Genomic DNA, 17,864 nt, shown 5'->3' on the forward strand with positions numbered 1-17,864 from the left:
ACAATGAGATCTGACCTAGTTTGAGGAGTCAGGGACTACTTCCCTGAAGAAGGCATACTAGACTACAGATCTGAAGGATTAGCATGAATTACTTAACTGGCATAAATGAGGTTGAAGAATATTTCAGGGGATGAGAACGGGATTCTTTCAAAACAAATAATGAAGGTAAGTAAACTCTCTTGGAGAACTAAGAGGAGCTGATGTAGTTGGGGAGGGGAGGAGAGTCTGCAGAGATAAGAAGGGCAAAACCCATGCAGAGTTTTAGGCTGTTACAAAAGTTTGATCTTGAAGGACTCCAAAGAAGTTTGTAAAGAGATGGGATGTAATGAGTGTGCAAAACCACAAGATTTGCATTTTTACATAAGTGATATATTCACATTGTTCAAAATCAAAACTACACATAATATCATTCAGTATACTCAAAAATGAAGTTCCTTCCTATTAGGTATACTTAGGGATTTGAGGAAAAAGGAAATAGAAGTGGATGATTTCAAGAGATAATGGGTTGCTAAATTCTGTAAACACTTTGTAACGGTTAATGATTAGGAAAGAGGTGTCAGAAAGCTCTCTAGTTTTTTCTAATCAAGGATAATTTCCAAACATCAATTTCACATTTTAAAATTTGAGGATAGGATATTAAGATCATAGAATGACTGACAATAATAATGGCATTTTATATCACATCCATCAACACACATATTTACATTTACATACACACATTATGTATAGATATAAAATGCCTCAAGAATATCTGTGATTTCTGAAATCACCAAAACAAACTTGAAAATTTTGTTTATTTATTTAGTCATCCAAAAAGAGAAATTATTTATAGAACATTCAAAATTCTTCCTAAACAATGGAACAGATTAGAACACACAGAGTCATAACCACAAAAATATAGTTATCTCATACTAGACAAAGGCACCAAAAACATACATTACAGAAAAGATAGCCTATTTGACAAATGGTGCTGGAAAAACTGGAAATCCATATGTACTATAATGAAACTGAATCCCTATTATACTGCACAGAACTCAACTCAAAATGGATCAAAGACCTAGGTATTAGACTAGAAACCTGCACTAAATAAAAGAAAATGTAGGCCCAACTTCCTACTATGTTGGTTTAGGAACCAAATTCCTCAATAAGACTTCTAAAGCATAAGAAGTAAAATAAAAAAAATCAATAAATAGAGTGAAATCAAACTAAAAAGCTTCTTCACAGCAAAGGAAATAATCAAGAGTGTGAACAGAGAGCCTACAGAATGAGAGAAAAATCTTTGCCAACTGCACTTCAGATAAAGCATTAATTTCCAGGATATACAAAGAACTAAAAAAGCTTAACACCATAGATAATCAATAAAAGGTCAAAGGAACTAAATTGACACTTTTCAAAAGAAGAAATACAAATGGTCAACAAATTTTTAAAGAATGTTCAACATTCCTAGCAATTAGAGAAATGCAAATTAAAATAACACTGAGTTTTCACCTCACTCCACTCAGAATGACAGTTATCAAGAATACAAGTAACAATAAATATTGGCAAGAATGTGGTGAAAAAGGTACACTCATTCATTGCTTGTGGTACTGCAAATTGGTACAACTACTGTGGAAAGTGGTGTGGAGATTCCTCAAATAACTAGAAAGGAAAACACCAAGTCATGCCACTCTGCAGTATATGGAGTTAAAATCAATACACAGTGATGTAGCCACATAAATATTTATAGCAGCATAATTCACAATAGCTAAGCTATGGAACCAACTTAGGAATCCTTCAACAAATTGGTAGATAAAGAAAACATGGTTTATAGACAATGGAATATTACTCAGCCATAAGAAAGAATTAATTTATAACATTTTCCAGTAAATGGATGGATCTGAAGACTATCATACTAAGTGAAATAAACTAATCCCCAAAACCAAAGGTAGAATGTTCTCTCTGATATGTGGAAGCTAACCCAGAAGAAGGAGGGGAGAACAGAAGTTCAGTGAATTAGACAAAAGGGATGAAGGAAAGAGAGGGGATGGGAATTGGAAAGACAGTGAAATGAATCTGACATAACTTCTCTTAGGTACCTATATTAATATACAACAGGGTATCTCAACATTGTGTATATCCACAAGACTGGGATCCTAATGAGAATAAGATATATTCCATGTTTGTCTAATCATGTCAAAATAGACACTACTCTCATGTATAACTGAAAAGAACAATTTTTTTAAAAAAAAAAATCTTCCTAGAATGGAATTGTACATCATTTGTACATTGTAAAACACCATAAAGCATTATTCATATACACCACATAGTATAGAACAGTCTCTGGCTGTTGTAGTACATAGATCACTTGCACTTGGCCCCTGAAGCCTTTGTTCCTACTAGGCTAGTAGGGTGGGGAGCTAAATGCAGGAATTATAAGAGAGTCTGCTTCATGAAGATTTCTATAGTGCAACCTCTGCAGCTCACCTCCCTATCTCCTCTGTCTCTCTGGCCTGATTCAATTATTAGTACTATGAGGGGAGAAAGAAGAAATGTGTTAAATGCTTCCACTAAGAAACATACTGTCAGAAATACTAGTCCCTCAAGATATTTCATAAGTACCAGCAGAATGCTTAATCCATCAATAATCAAAATTTATCCTCTAAAAATGCAGAGGCCTCTTATAGCCTCTGCCAAGCAGATATGAAGATAAAGCTCAGTGTGGTTTGATCTTAAGGCACCATATATTCTCTAAAATAATGTAATCAATCAAGTATCCCATGCTGCTTTAAAAGACTAAGAAACAAAATTTTACACTTAACCAGTAAGACATATTTATAATATGTTAGACTACAATATAGTCAAGAGATTAAATTTAACTCCTGCTTCTGATTCTACAATTACATATGACCTCATTGTGAACCAGTAAAACTGCTCAAAACAAAAAGTTAAGAGAATGTTAATCAGAACTTTGTTTGAAATCCAGTTCTGAACAAACTATGATTCATTTCCCTAACCAACATATAAATATTTCAAAAACATAATTTTGAATTAACAAAACTTTTAGGTGTCCATGGTATGTAGGTACAAATTAAGTGTGGCGAGTTACAACTTACACAGAAAAACAACCATAGAATTAATTGTAGATAATATTGTAAAGAATACAAAATAAGAAATTAAAGTATATGCAATGTGTTTCTAAATGGAATGAATTAACCAAAGTCATTATGACTTCCAGATAATGTCCCTAGTTTATTTCCTGGATGTCTACCCATCTACAGGCTGGCCTGAGCAAACTTACAAGTTTGATACACATAATACATACAGCGAACTTAGGAAATAAAAATGCACCTGAAGCTACCAGATGGAACTGAGGGACTGCTCAGCATTTGGTTTTCTTCTTAGTTAATAAACATGAACTCCCATTACACACATCATGGTGAAAACAAGTTCAAGTTCATTAGGACAAATAATATTTAAAGGAAAAAAATGTTTGTTTTTCCCTCTAAGATTCCCCCAATGTCTTCACTTTGACATAAAGTACTATCCTGTTCCAAAAAGCCATTGATACTTATCCAAGTTTGAAAGGGCAACTTACCACACTGCAGGCAAAATGAAAGCATTTTCAAATGAACAGGGAAGCATGCATGATCAAGTTTCAATTTAAAAGAAAAATTAAGACAGAAAAAAATCTCCAAGTGCAAATTGCTTCGATATGACCTTTTATATGTATTGGCTTTATCTCCAAACAGTTATTTTCATGGGGCATTGCTTATTATGCATTTAAAATTGATCTGTAAATTTTAAAAAGCAAGCATGTAATAGCAACCATATGTAAACAACATACTAACCCAAGTCCTGTCCGTTTACAAATGTTTCACTGTGAAATTCATATGCCTGAACTTATTTTTGAAGACATTTTAAAAGGCAGTTTAAAGCATACCAAAACAAGCCTCCTGTAAGATTTTGCGTTAGACTTTCATACAGCAAGTATAGAAAGAAAACAGCAACATTGGACCATAATCATACAATGAAAGTTACTAATCTCTTGGCTTGTGTTGTTCAAAAGTAAAACTTCTGAAAGCAAAGCGAATATGAAATATTGCACAGCCAGTCAGACACTCTCTGAGTATTAATTATGTATATCCAATAAAATATTACATTAAATCTTTCATCGTTGCCAGGAATTTTAAAATTCAGAGAAGAGAGAAATCAAACTTGAAGAGTAAGAATCTCCATAAATTAGCAAAGTAAAAGGTCACTTGCTCATAATCTTTGGAGGAAATACATATACATGATCCAACTGAAGCAGAAAGCCCCTGTAGATCCACAGGCAACTCTTACCTTGACAGGTGCCATTTTTCTCTTCATATCCTTCCTTGCACATGCACTTCCCAATGGGCACCAGCCACTCCCCTTCAGCACTGCAGTGCATTTTGGGAGGTTCATCTGTCACAGAATGGTTGACGCAGGAGCCTGACACCTCAAGCAACTGTGAAGAATCTGCTCCAGTGATAGTGTCAGGGAAGACAGCCAAGTGCCTTATCACAGAGGGGCATTTTTTATAGTATACACGCACAGAAACCAGAGCAATGCAAGCACCAACATCTTGGAAAGCAAGATAAAATCCCTTTTTGCTTAGAGGTCCTACATCTCTGACCTCTGTATTCAGTTTCATGACACGGTCACCAAGATCAAGTTCCGTAAAGCTCTCATCAGCAGCAATGGTATCGATTTTGATGTACTGGTTTTCCTTGATGTTTCTTCCATTCTCATCATCTGACTCAAAATAATACATGTTAAAAGTTTCCTTACAGGTTCCCAGTCCTCCAGGAAGGCTGTTACAGTCTCGCAGAGTGAACTTGAGTTCTATGAAGATTCTGGAAGCACCTTCATTGGATATCCAACTGGTCAAAAGCCAGTTATTCTGATTCTGTTCCATAACTTTGCATACTTGGTATGTGTGGATAGGGGCATAATTTTCATCAACTTCACCAATCTCTTCCCACTGTACAATATAAAAAAGAGATAAAGAAATTTTTGAAATAGAAAACAAACAGGAAAAATAGAAAAAAAAATCATGAAAGAAAATCCATTCATGTATAGAAATCTCCATAAACTCCATATACAGTATTGAGAGAAAGAGCCCTACAAATTTGGGAGAAGAAATTAACAAGAAATTTTATTCTTTTTTTTTTTTGGTGCTGGGGATTGAACTTAAGAGTGTCACCATGCAACTTTGCACTCCACCACTGAGCAACACCCTTAGCCCCTCCTTTTTTAAATTAAAGAAATTACAAGCTCTTTGGATTTACTCAAAGATGAACAAATATGAATGATATGTTCTAATATCTTTTGGGGAGGAGGCATGTACTTCAGAGTAAAAGTAAAATAAAATGAATGTAGTTAAGATAAATAAGAAGCAAAGCGGAGAAAGTATGTATTTTTGGAAGAACGGTAGTATATAAACAAATAGGATCGATGCTATGGTTTGGATAATATTTCCAAAAGATCCACATGCTAAAGGTTTTGTCCTCCTCCCATGAAGCTATTGAGAGGTGGTAGAATCTTTAAAAGGTGTGCCATAGTAGGAAGTCTGTAAGTCATTGGGGACATGTCCGCAAAGGGATGTTAGGTCCTTATTCCCTTCCTGCTCCTCCAGTTTGTTATCTGTCCATGAGGTAAGCAGTATTGCTCTGTTACAAACTCCTGCTATAATCAGCTGCCTCATCATAGGTCAAAAAACAATGGGTCAACTGATCATAGACTGGAACCTTGAAAACTATGAGCCAAAATATACCCTTTATCTTTATAATTTGATTAAATAAACGTTTGTCATAGTAGCAGAAAGGTAACACATAAGATAAAGTATGAGAGGGGGAAAATGTCTAAATTTGTAAAATAAAATGAGAAAAGAACAGCAAATGTGAAAAAGAACGTGAAAAATGTAACGTGAAAAGTCACTTATTTAATTCTGTCACATGACAAATAGTACATTGATGTAATATAATTTGAAAAAAATACATCAGTTTAAAATTAATACTAGATCTTTATTTCATTGAACCTAGCAACTCAGAACTTTTTCACTAATTGGATAGCTAAATATGTATTCATGAATTTATCTACAAATATAGACACAGATAAAAAATAGAAATTACAGGATTATAATATGCACAGCCTTGTAATTTTGAAAATTAACTGACTTGTTATATCCTGTGAATGGATTAATTCCCTCTGATCAATGCATTACTTTATGAATAGTTACTTTAAGATTCTAAAAACGTACAGGATGTAAAAATAATTGAGTATGATTTATATAGCTTTCAAAATATGATCAGTTCAAAGAATAGGTATACACCTTTTTTTCCTGATAAAGTACCCCAGTTTTGAGAATCTCAATGTACAATGAGCACTTCCAGAACAGTATTAGCACCAAAGTTTTATTCCTGATAAAGATATCATGATAGCCCAAAACTTTTCTTTAAGCCTTATAGAATGTATATTCACAAAACTATATTTGGTTTTATTTTAAATCATTAAAAAGTCACTGAAACAGAGAGAAAAGAACCCACACTAACTTCCAATAAGTTAAGAATGTGTGACTATTTTAGATAAATTTTATGAGACATTTTTTAGACTTCATATTAAGTGTAGCATTATTTCTTCATTCTGTCCAACTGGCAAAGATGGGCAAAATGTGAAAGCACAAACGGTGCAAATAAATTTCATACCTCAGATGGCCCTTCTTAAAATTCTAGCTGTCATCAGGCAGACATAAGTAAAAGGTGCTAACGAGATAAAACTGCTGAGTTCCTTAAATTCACATGAGAGACATCAAGATTTTATCTTGCCTAACAAGTTTCACATTCTGCTGTTATGAGAAGCATTGGTTCTTTCATTTAATCTTATTTTTGTCTTCTCTCAAAATGTATATAAACTCTACTTAGCCTCTGGTTTTCTAAACCAACCTTCTGTCTTACCACTATATCATTAAACTATTCACAAATGATTGAAGTATACATCTCTACATTAGAAATCGTTCCTGTATGTAACAATTAATATTTCATGCAAATCAGCACCTCAACTAACCAAATGAAAACTGAAAATTATCCATCTACCATGACAAATTATATACATGGTCTTTAGTTTAACAAAAGGAAAATAGCATTAAAGCTCTTCTCTTTAAGAAATAAAAACAAAATGTTACACTATTACTTTTTAAATATTTATTTTATGTTATGATAGTCGTCCAAAACAAAATACAAATGGATTTTAAATTGTTCACCTTAAATCACTTCAGAAGACCTATTTCAGCATCATATATTCCAGTAAGATCATTGTAGCAAATAAAAGCAAGCAAAAAAGCAGCAGATTCCAAGACTACAAGCCAAGCAATTCAGTCTTTGTGTGTAGGAAGTCCATGGTAGCACAAATATTATTAAACATGCAAGCCAAGCAGCACTTGACAAGACAGCTTAATAGTTACTGCTTCAGGTGATAATTTCAAAGTATGTGCATAAGCATTTTGTTCCTCTGAATATTCTCAATTAAGGAGAGAAAAACTGTAATTTTCTTCAAATTTAAAATCTGTTGTGGTAATATTTTATTTATTTTTTCTTCTCAAGCATCCAAAATACAAATGAAGGCTCACACTTTATATTTCTCCTTGACAAACAGGAAGACTTTAATTTAAATAATTGTGGCAATAAGCTATTCAAAAAATCAAACAGGTAAAAAATACATTTTCTAAATATGCCCTCCTTTAAACAAATACATTAAGAAATGGACAAAATTATTTCAGTTATTACAGATTATCTGAATAAAAATTTGGAATTCCTCTGTAGTTTCTTCCCTTTTTATATTAAGAGGTCATCTTACTCTCCTCAGCAAAAAATCAGCCATGAGAAAGAAAGGTTTGGGGGGTGGGGCAGTGGAGAGAAAATAACACTCACTAAGTAATATGAATATAGTAGGCCAATTTCTAGATACTTTAAAATGTCGTGACAAGGAGGTTACAGAATTTAATGAAGGGCACAGATAGAAAACAATGTTTTTCTGTTCAATTTTGTTGCCTTTACAAATATTCCATGGTGTAATAAAATATTTGCTAATCCCTTGGTTACTGATGAATGTGGGTACTAGGGAAGCACAAATCACTGAATACAATAAGGAGCAATAGCTCTGCTCTATAGCTGTGGCAGCTCTCATCCTTTGAGCCCATGCTTCTCATATTTTTCCTCCTTATTTCCTATATTCTGCATTTTTTTCTCCTTATTTCCTGTATTCTACCTTAAAATTTGGAAAACTGACTACATAGTCAGCTTGGGTTGGCTTGACTTTTCTTCAAGCCAGTTGCATTCCAAACACATGCCTGATCAGGCTACCTCATTCATCAGGAAAGTGGGGAAGGGACTTATTTTCATATGTGTATCATGGAATTACCATCTTCCTACCCAAACCATTAAGAAGTAATTGCTCCCTATCACTGACCTTTTAGATTTCTTGCCTAAAAAGAAACCTCAATTTCTTGATTCACTTCATTAATTGTTACCACACACTGTTAAAACTAAATATCCATTTTTTCAGTCATCATGTAACCATAAAAATCTTTCTGCCTTTCTTTATATATCTTAACACTCAGAAACCTATATGCAAGTGGACATGCATGATGGTCTTATTATAAACTGCAGTTCAGGATCTGACACTACAGAACACAGAGGAGGGTGCTCAAGAGATATTTTGTATTGAATGAACTCATGACAAACATGCATGCATTCCCCTTAGTCCAGAAATCCAGTTCATTTTAAATTTCAAATAATTCAAACATGCCAAATAAACAATTATATGACTGACATTCTATTAAAAAGAACAGACGTTCTCTCTGTACCTTTTCTAAACTTTATCAATTCAAATTAGAAAGTTTATGAATTCAGATTTTTTGGAAGTTCTTTTTCAGCAAATTTTTTTATTAAAAGTCTCTAAGCATTTATTTAAATATATTTTCTCAAACCAATTATTCATATAATTATTATGAGTTTAGTTTGGCATATTAGCCTGTATAACTATTTTCATTATCATTACATCTTACCAATTATAATTTATAGCTTAATTTAGATATTGTATTCTTGAAAATGTTTTCAGAGTACACATTTTTATTTTGTCACTGATTAGCCTTCTACACTATTCTGTACAAATTAAAATCTCAGAAGATAGTACATCATAGAGTAGCACTGTACCTAAACTCTTGTTTGAGTCAAATCCTCAAATGATATTAAGACAATCTTAGTGGGTTTTGAGGGTTTTTTTGTTTTGTTTTGTTTTGTTTTTGGCAGAGTGATGTGAAAATTGGGCAAAGAATCATTGTCTTCAGCATTTCTCTGACATGACAAAAACACAACTTTCTAGGAAGACCTTGTTTATTGCTTAAAGGCTTCTTTTTTCATTATCCTTTAATATCACAATATTTTATATAATGTCTTTTAAAACACTCTAAAACAAAATAAGTGATATGCCTCAAATTTTATTCAAAATGTTTTAGATATAATTTATTATATTCAGTGTATGTATCCATGTTGTATTACAGTATGTTTCACTAACTTCATAGAAGATATCCCTATCTTAAGCTACTAGAACACTGATGTTTGAAAAAGAGCAATACTGCTTTCATGATCTTAGAAAATTCCCAAGAACAGTTTGATATGCATTAAAATTTTGAAGTCTGGCATTTCACCCATTTTAACCAAGAACAAAACACTCTAATTCCTATCTCAAAATATATTTACCTAAATGTAGACTTTATGGAAGTTTTCTGCTACTGCATAAATAAAATGAAATTTTATATATACAATTAAAACTTCAAAGAGTGAGAGTATTTTCTTTTTATTCTTGTATAGTTAACTGTACTACTTTAAATTTCAATACAGATTTTCAGCTTTATTTTTTCCTATTTTTTATTTTGCTAAATTCCTTAAAATTGATAAAAATGTGTTTATTTAGACCTGAACACATTTCTTATTTTCATTCTTTCCCATACACATGATAAATAATACCTAATATCCTTACCTATAATATTTTATAAATCTTATATTTTATAAAACTTTTAACATTTCATAATATTTATCTCTGACAAAAAATTCACATTTTACCTAAAATCAAATTTTTCCTTCTTGTTGGATATTCTAATGATTTCATTTGTCTGCTTGTTCTACAGAATTCTGTTCCTACCTAGTACATTCAATGTAGGATATTTTCTCTGAGAGAAACTAGATCAGAAAAATTCAAAGGATAAGTGACTTGGAAACATGCTTAGTGGCAGAATAAGGTGAGGTATCCAACTACTGGTGGAAAGGTATTTTTTGTGTGGGTTCATGTGTGAATGTATGTATATTGGCTATTATTATTTTTAAGGTGTTACAATCAACTAAAAACCCATTTCTCATTAGGAAGAAACAACATATTACTAAAAACAGTGTATGCTGGGTAAAATTTTCAGTGCAACTTTCTTTTCAGTGACTGCCCAAATGCTCAAACAATGAGGAGCCAATAAAAGAGAACAAGTTTGTGTTCTTGTGTCAGCATGCTTTTTGTTGTCATTCAAAGGTGATCCTATAATATGTGCAAAGCTCAAACTTAAGAGAATACTGGAATAATAGTTTGGAGATACAGCCATGTTTAAATCAATTTTCCCATGACATTGTGTGAATAACATAATCATATAAAACATAACCACTTCATTTTGCAGATGAATAAACTGAGACCCAGAGCAACTGATATACCAATTAATGTCTACAATTAGAACATTGATGATAATTAATGTTTTGTCTATTATAAAGGCTAAAACTATAATGCATAATATATAGGGGCACATGAGATCATTCTGACCAACAAAAAGAGGAAATATTTCATTACCTAATGGTGTAGGTATTTCAAAAGATAAATTTGTTACAAAGATAAATATGCTGACATTTATTGTAGAATTTTAATGTCATTTCTTCCTTGTTTAGTTTCCAGATTTCTGGATCAAGACCAGAAACAGCCCATTGGGCAACAGAAGAATCTCTGATTTTATGTATAAACCTAAGGAAAAAAATATATAAAAATATAAAATGTGTAACAGAGTTTCTGTTTTACAAATTCAATCTCTTTAGTAGCTATGGTTCTTTAGTAAAATAAACATGACAAAATGTATCAACTTCCAGCAGAAATCATTTGAATTGAAATCTGGTTACATTTCCTCAATAATACATTAGTGGGGGAAAAGAAAAGACTTGCATCAAGTAGGAATTTGAGTTGTTTAAAACATCTTTAAAATTCATGAGTATGATGTGGCAATACAGCTAGAAATGACTCAATTAATTTTCTGTGTATGAAATAAAACTGAAGTTGATTACTTTATTGCCCATGGAATAGTACAGATATTTATGAGCTCAAATTCAATTCATGATACAAATAAAATTACTTGAAAAAGGCAGATTTAGACTTACAAGTTCCTATGAATATTTTCAAAGGGAAATTCATGAACAATTGAGCATCTATATACAATACTAAGTCTGAATGGCTAAGAGGAGAGTTTCTTCCTGGGAGAAAAAAAAATCAGACTATTCTCCAATGTTGCAGTTACTGATATGTTTTCAATAAAATGAATCACTTCTTGCTTGATTTACTCTTTAACAAATTAATCCAAGGTCACAAGAAATGAATTGGAGGTTGGAAACCTCAAAAAGCAGCACATCAGATAAAACATGTACAACTAGAGAACTTTATTATATAATCAAAAAGTATATCCTTTTTTTTTTTTTTTTTTGGTGCGGAGGGGTATCAGGGATTGAACTCAGGGGCACTCAACTACTGAACCATATTCCCAGCCCTATTTTGTATCTTATTTAGAGACAGGGTCTCACTGAGTTGCTTAGCACCTCAACTTTGCTGAGGCTGGCTTTGAATTTGTGATCCTCTTTTCTCAGCTTCCAAAGCTGCTGGAATTACAGAAAAAAAAAAGTATATCTTACTATATCTTACTTAAATAGTGTGATGAAGGTAATCTAAAAGCCAAAAGAGAAAATATACACATCAAAAGTATGCTTATATTTACTTTATTCTACTTTTCATTAAAAATGGAGATATTAATAGTTTCAAATAGATAAAATGAAAGAGTTTGTCACGAATATTTCAAGGTTTAAAATCTGGCATTCTTCCTTGAGATTTGACTAATGAAAACAAATTCAAACTTATCACCAAGTCAATAATAATTCTAAAAGACAGAATGAGCTAAGTGGGCAGGCATGCCTGAAATTAACAAATTAATAAACTTAATAAAATTTTAAACGATCTCATTAGTGTTTGATCAAAAACCAGCCAAATTACCTACAGTACGTATGATCTAATTTCTCAATGATTTTGTGCCATGAGTTGTAATTTTATAAGAAGCACTAAAATCAAATAGGTTTGTAGAATTCTGATTTAGATTAGTTCGTGATAGCACCACTGTATATCCATACATCTCCTTGCATAAGCTATAGCAGCTTCCTCCCCAGGGATTTACATCAAGTTAAACCAAAGATGGTCAGTTCAACATTTGATATCATGCAGGACTCAGATAATATAAGCAATCATTTTTATACTATAACAACAGCTTACATACTTTCTTTTTTAATTTTTTTTTCTTTTTAGTTGTAGATGGACACAATGCCTTTATTGTATTTGAATTTATTTTGTTTTTCAAAGTGGTGCTGGGGATGGAACCCAGGGCCTCACACATGCTAGGCAAGTGCTCTGCCACTGAGCCACAAACCCAGCCTCTAACTATATCTTTCTATAAAATGATTATGATCTCAATTTTATATACTTACTTAATATATATGTATCATGGAGATTTTAAGAAGAGTCTAATATTTTTTTCATGTTTCACAATTTCACATGAACACACACATAACACATACTCACGCACAAATTATAAAGAATTCCTTCTTCACATTCATTGTAAAATATTGAAGATTGTTCTTGGTATTATTTCAACATATATATTCTCAATAACATGTAAAATTTTAAAGTAATACTATTATATTCTTTAATAGATACTATCCTTTTGTAGATAGCTACATATTCTTCACGAAGCTTTCTTTCCAAAGCTACATGAAAATTTCAGTAAATAAGAAAGGAAAAAAAATAACTATTTCACTTGGGGCTCAATTTAATGAAAATAGATTAACCTCTTGTGTATTTAATGTTCCAGGCAAAATAAATACAATTATACCCTTGCTATCCTGCCCCCATCCCCCAAAAAAATACAGTTTAACTAAACCATTTGCAACTTGGGATAGATGATATATCCAGTCTATAAAATATACTTTAAAAAATATAATGCTGCCTCTGCTGTCTGTTCTTTATTCTGCCCTCATCCTTTAGTGGATAATTCTATACTATGTAGAGTAGGCCTTGACAACAAGCATCCATAAATCATTTCCATATCTCATTAATCATGTTCTTGTAATCAGTGGCTATTCAACTCAAATTTCCATCTCATTCTTTTGTTGGGGAAACAGCCACATTGGGCTGTGAGCTTGTTCAAGTTTAAGTGATTATAGTGACAGTAACATAGAGTATGGTCCATTCCATCTTCTTACCATAGCAGTCCTGATGAAATCTACAGGAATGGAGGCTGTCTACTGTCAGTGTGTTGTCCACTGGCAGATGAACTCCCATAGGGAACAGCTTTATTTTTCAGTTTCTTTCATTGAGATGGAAGTAAAGGAAGGAAGAGTCATAGGTATATTTCAAATTTCCCCTCCTGTAATTCTTCATTAAGCTTGTTTCTGACCAAATTAATAATATCAACAAAAATATTCTCTTTGAAAAAATGTACACCTTTCTTACTAAGAGGTAAATATCAAAGTTTTTCATGTTTAATGATAGTTCTGTAATGATAATGCTAAATTTTCTGGCTTCATGGTATTTATTTATGTATTTTTTGATCATTAGTTTAAAACAAATTAATTTTGACCAAGATTAGATTGAATAATTTCATAACAGACCATACTATTTAAAGACACTGGTCAATTGATATTTAGGGACTTTTTTCTTTCTCTTTCCCCCCCTTTTTTTTGTGTGTGTGTGTGTTCTGAAGGATTGAACACAGGGGGCCTTTATATCTGAATTATATTCCCAGCCTTTTAAAACTTTTTTTCTATTTTTTTTTTTTGAGTTAGATTTTCTCATTAAATTGCTTAGTATCTCATTAATTTTCTAAGGCTGGTCTCGAACTTGTGATCCTCCTGTTTTAGCCTCCCAAGATGCTGGGAATGCAGGTGAACACCACAGCAACCAGCAAGATGTTTTTTGTCTAACCATTCAACTATATATTTTATTGTTCTTCTTAATCATTATTTAATTTTGAAATTACTATAAAAATTGATGTGTTTTTGTTACTGTTTTGTTTGGTTTGTTTGTTTGGTATCAGGGATTAAACTCAGGGGCACTCAACTACTGATCTACATCCCCTATTTTGTATTTTATTTAGAGAAGGGTCTCACTGAGTTGCTTAGCACCTCACTAAGTTGCTGAGACTGGCTTTGAACTTGTGGTTCTCCTGCCTCAGCTTCCTGAGCCACAGGGATTACAGTTTTGTGCCATCACACCCAGCAAAACTTATGTTTTCAAGAATGCTAAGAATTCTTGGCAAAGACAAAATATTTACAGGAAAAGTAGAATTATGACAAGTTAAGCAGAAGTCTTTACATTTATATTTCCCACTAGGGTCTTCTGCCTATATTTATTGCTTTCCTCCCTATATTGTCCCTTAATAATTTTGAGACCCTTTGCTTGGGTTAGTAGTGGCAACAGAAATTTCAATCTTATTATTAAAACAACCTCTTAACTTCCTTTTTCATTGCTTACCAGGACAATTTCTTCCATCAATATATTCTGATAATAGGAATCAAAAATATAGGAACATAGATAACAAATAAATCAAAAGAGGACCACAAATTCAGAATTTTTTAGTTTAATTTATCTCAGTTATTATTTGCTATTTCCACATCCATTAGTAGATGAGCAAACAGGACCCTTGAGATGGTGAAGGAGATATCTACAATCACAACACTTAAGTGTCTCTGACTTTCCTTTACTGCCCTCTCCTGTGTAACTGATACTTTGTCTGCTGTGGAACTCATCCTTAGTAACGGTAACTCACAGGGCTGGTGGACCTCTCAAACTCCTTAGTATTAGTCCTATATTCTTCATAAATTCTCCATTTTATTTTGGCTGGTTACACTGGACGCACTATAAAGCTCCACACTTTTAAAAGTGTGTTTGTTAGGAGAAAAACAGGCAGCTATGGAATCAAGGGATATAGAGGCTATAGAAAACAGAAACTCTCCCATGCTGCTGCTGGGTAAATATATTAGTTGTCAACACTGAGGAGCAATGCATGGTAAATTTTAAATCTTTTAAACTCAGAATTTTTGCATGACCAAGGATACATGCGCCAAGATGATATCTCAAATGTTCCAAAGTCCTACCTTCAGTAGGAATTATAAATCAACAAGGTAACAAATAATTCACTTACATGAAGCCTGCAAATGTAAAATTTTGAGGAAAATGCAAAATTCCAAAAGATAAAACTATTATGCAAAATAGTTTTATTATATTCATTATTATTATGTTTTATTATATTCAAATAATTATATAATTATAAATATCTAAATGAAGAGGAGAAGTACAATAGATTAATGAAGAGATCCTCAGAGAATTCTAGGACAAAAAAAAAAGTATATCAGCATATTTGTAATGAGAGTACACACAGGATTAAGAGAAAAAAAATGACAGATAAACAGTTGAATAAATCTAAAAATTTCCCAAATTTGATAAAATCATTGTTCCACAAATCCAAAAGGCCCACTGAACCCAATTAGTGTACACACAGAGACTCCCTACCTAGACATACTGCTGAAAGTTACGACGTTAGAAAATTCTGAAGGTGGCTAGAGAAAAATAACTCATTGCATATAGACAAACAAGAGTATGATAATGCAGTTCCTCAGCAGAAACAATGGAGGTGAGAAGAGAATACATGGCAAATTCAAAGAGCTGAAATAACAAAAAATTGTCAGCTAATACTAATACTAGTATACCTTACAAAATTTAATGTGCAGAAATAAAGGTAATTCAAATCCTACCAATAAAAAATAAACCAACCAATTAAATGTGAGCAAAAAACCAGACAACTTACTGAACAGAGGGAAATATATAGACAGCAAATAAGCACAAGAAAAATTATTCAAAACGTCATTAGCCATCAAGGAAATGATACTCCCCACCAACCCCATTATGAATCAGCATCCTTATATAGAAGAAAGCATTTGGCATTTGGTATTTTGGGACTCACTAACTTCACTTAGCACTATATTCTCCAACTCCATTCATTTACCTGCAAATGCCATGATTTTTCTCTCTTTTAATGCTGAATAGTATTCCACTGTATATATGTATGTATATACACACATACATATATATATATATATATATATATATATATATATATATATATATATGTACATATATATACACACACAAACATGTGCCACATTTTCATTATCCATTCATCAACTGAAGGACATCTAGGTATTTTTGCAGTGCTCAGCATTGGAATAAGGTTGTGATACATTCATGAGAGACAAGCTCTAGCCCTAAACTATACCTCTACCCTGAAGAAAATCTTTTTAAATAGTGACAATATCAAATGCTGATCAGGTTGTGGAGAAGCTGGATTGTTCATTGCTAGTAGGAAGGGAAAATGGTAGAACCAATCTGGAAAAGAGGCAGTTTCTTACAAAATTAAGTATGCAATTATCAATTATCACATAAATTTCATACTTTAACATTTATCTCAAGTAAACAAATACATATGTTTACACAAATATATGTACATGGATGTTCATAGCAGTTTTATTTCTAGTAGTCCAAAACTAGAATCAGCCCAAATGACCTTCAACAGATGAATACTTAAACAAGGTGTGGTACAATATATTACTCAGCATTAAAAAGAAAGAAAATGTTGTTATAAGAAACAACTTAATGATTCTCTAGAGAATTATTATGAGTAAAAAAAATCCCTAAAATATTGAATACTGTTTGACTGAATTTATATAATATTTTTGAAATAACAAAATTGTAAAGTGAAGAGCTGAGTGATTGTTGTAGGTTAGAGATTAAGGAAACAAAGAAAGGTGTGATTACTATCATAAGAGAGGCGTGAAGAATCTCATGGTGTTAGATTTTGTGGTGTTCTCTCTGGCATCCTAGAGGTAGGGAATTTGTGTAGGACTTAATGCATACACACACACACACAACACAGGCAAACACAGAAGAGAGGAAAGGAGAGGATAGAAGTGAGAATAAAGTGGAGGAAAGGCCACGAGAGATAGTTGCACAAGTAATGATCAACATAAACAAAAGTTAGAATTCATATTTATGTGATTTCAAAGATTCCATTTTATAGTATTACACCATGATGCTTAGCAAAATAAGAGAAAAATATAGGAAAACAATCATTCCTAGGCAAAGAAAGTATATGGAATCAATAAAGTCTCTCTGGCATTCCTCCAAAGATAAAAAAAAAAAATCTATTCTGCTTCATTTTTCTCTTTAATTTGAAGTACAGCTTAAGTAGTTAGTAAAGTAACATTGTTCAATTTCCATGTAACTAGAATCCCACTAAGTATTTCATGGAAAATAAAAGTGTTCTTTAGAAAGATAATCAGGGAGCTTTTTCTATTTTCTCTGTATGGAAGTTAATAAATTTAAAGTTTTGAGAATTCCACACACATCTGTAAAGTAAAACTGAGTAGTATCCACATATGTATAGTAAAGCTTCACAGTACTTTTATATGTTT

At 32.3% G+C, this 17,864-nt stretch overlaps 1 protein-coding gene across 10 annotated transcripts in view; it reads right to left on the minus strand.

Moving 5' to 3' along the window:
* The window catches only part of Epha5 (EPH receptor A5), a 341,095-nt gene that overhangs the window by 263,936 nt on the left and 59,295 nt on the right, over nucleotides 1-17,864 (minus strand). For all 10 annotated transcript variants that reach the window (XM_058574024.1, XM_058574023.1, XM_046428770.2 and 7 more), the window contains exon 3: nucleotides 4,321-4,984. In XM_058574024.1, coding sequence (XP_058430007.1) covers nucleotides 4,321-4,984 — 664 coding nt within the window. The remainder of the gene's footprint in view (nucleotides 1-4,320; nucleotides 4,985-17,864) is intronic.

This window comes from Marmota monax, unplaced genomic scaffold, assembly GCF_021218885.2.
Source record: "Marmota monax isolate L192 unplaced genomic scaffold, Marmota_monax_Labrador192_F-V1.1 WCK01_AAM20220418_F8-fsc00132, whole genome shotgun sequence".
NCBI lineage: Eukaryota > Metazoa > Chordata > Mammalia > Rodentia > Sciuridae > Marmota > Marmota monax.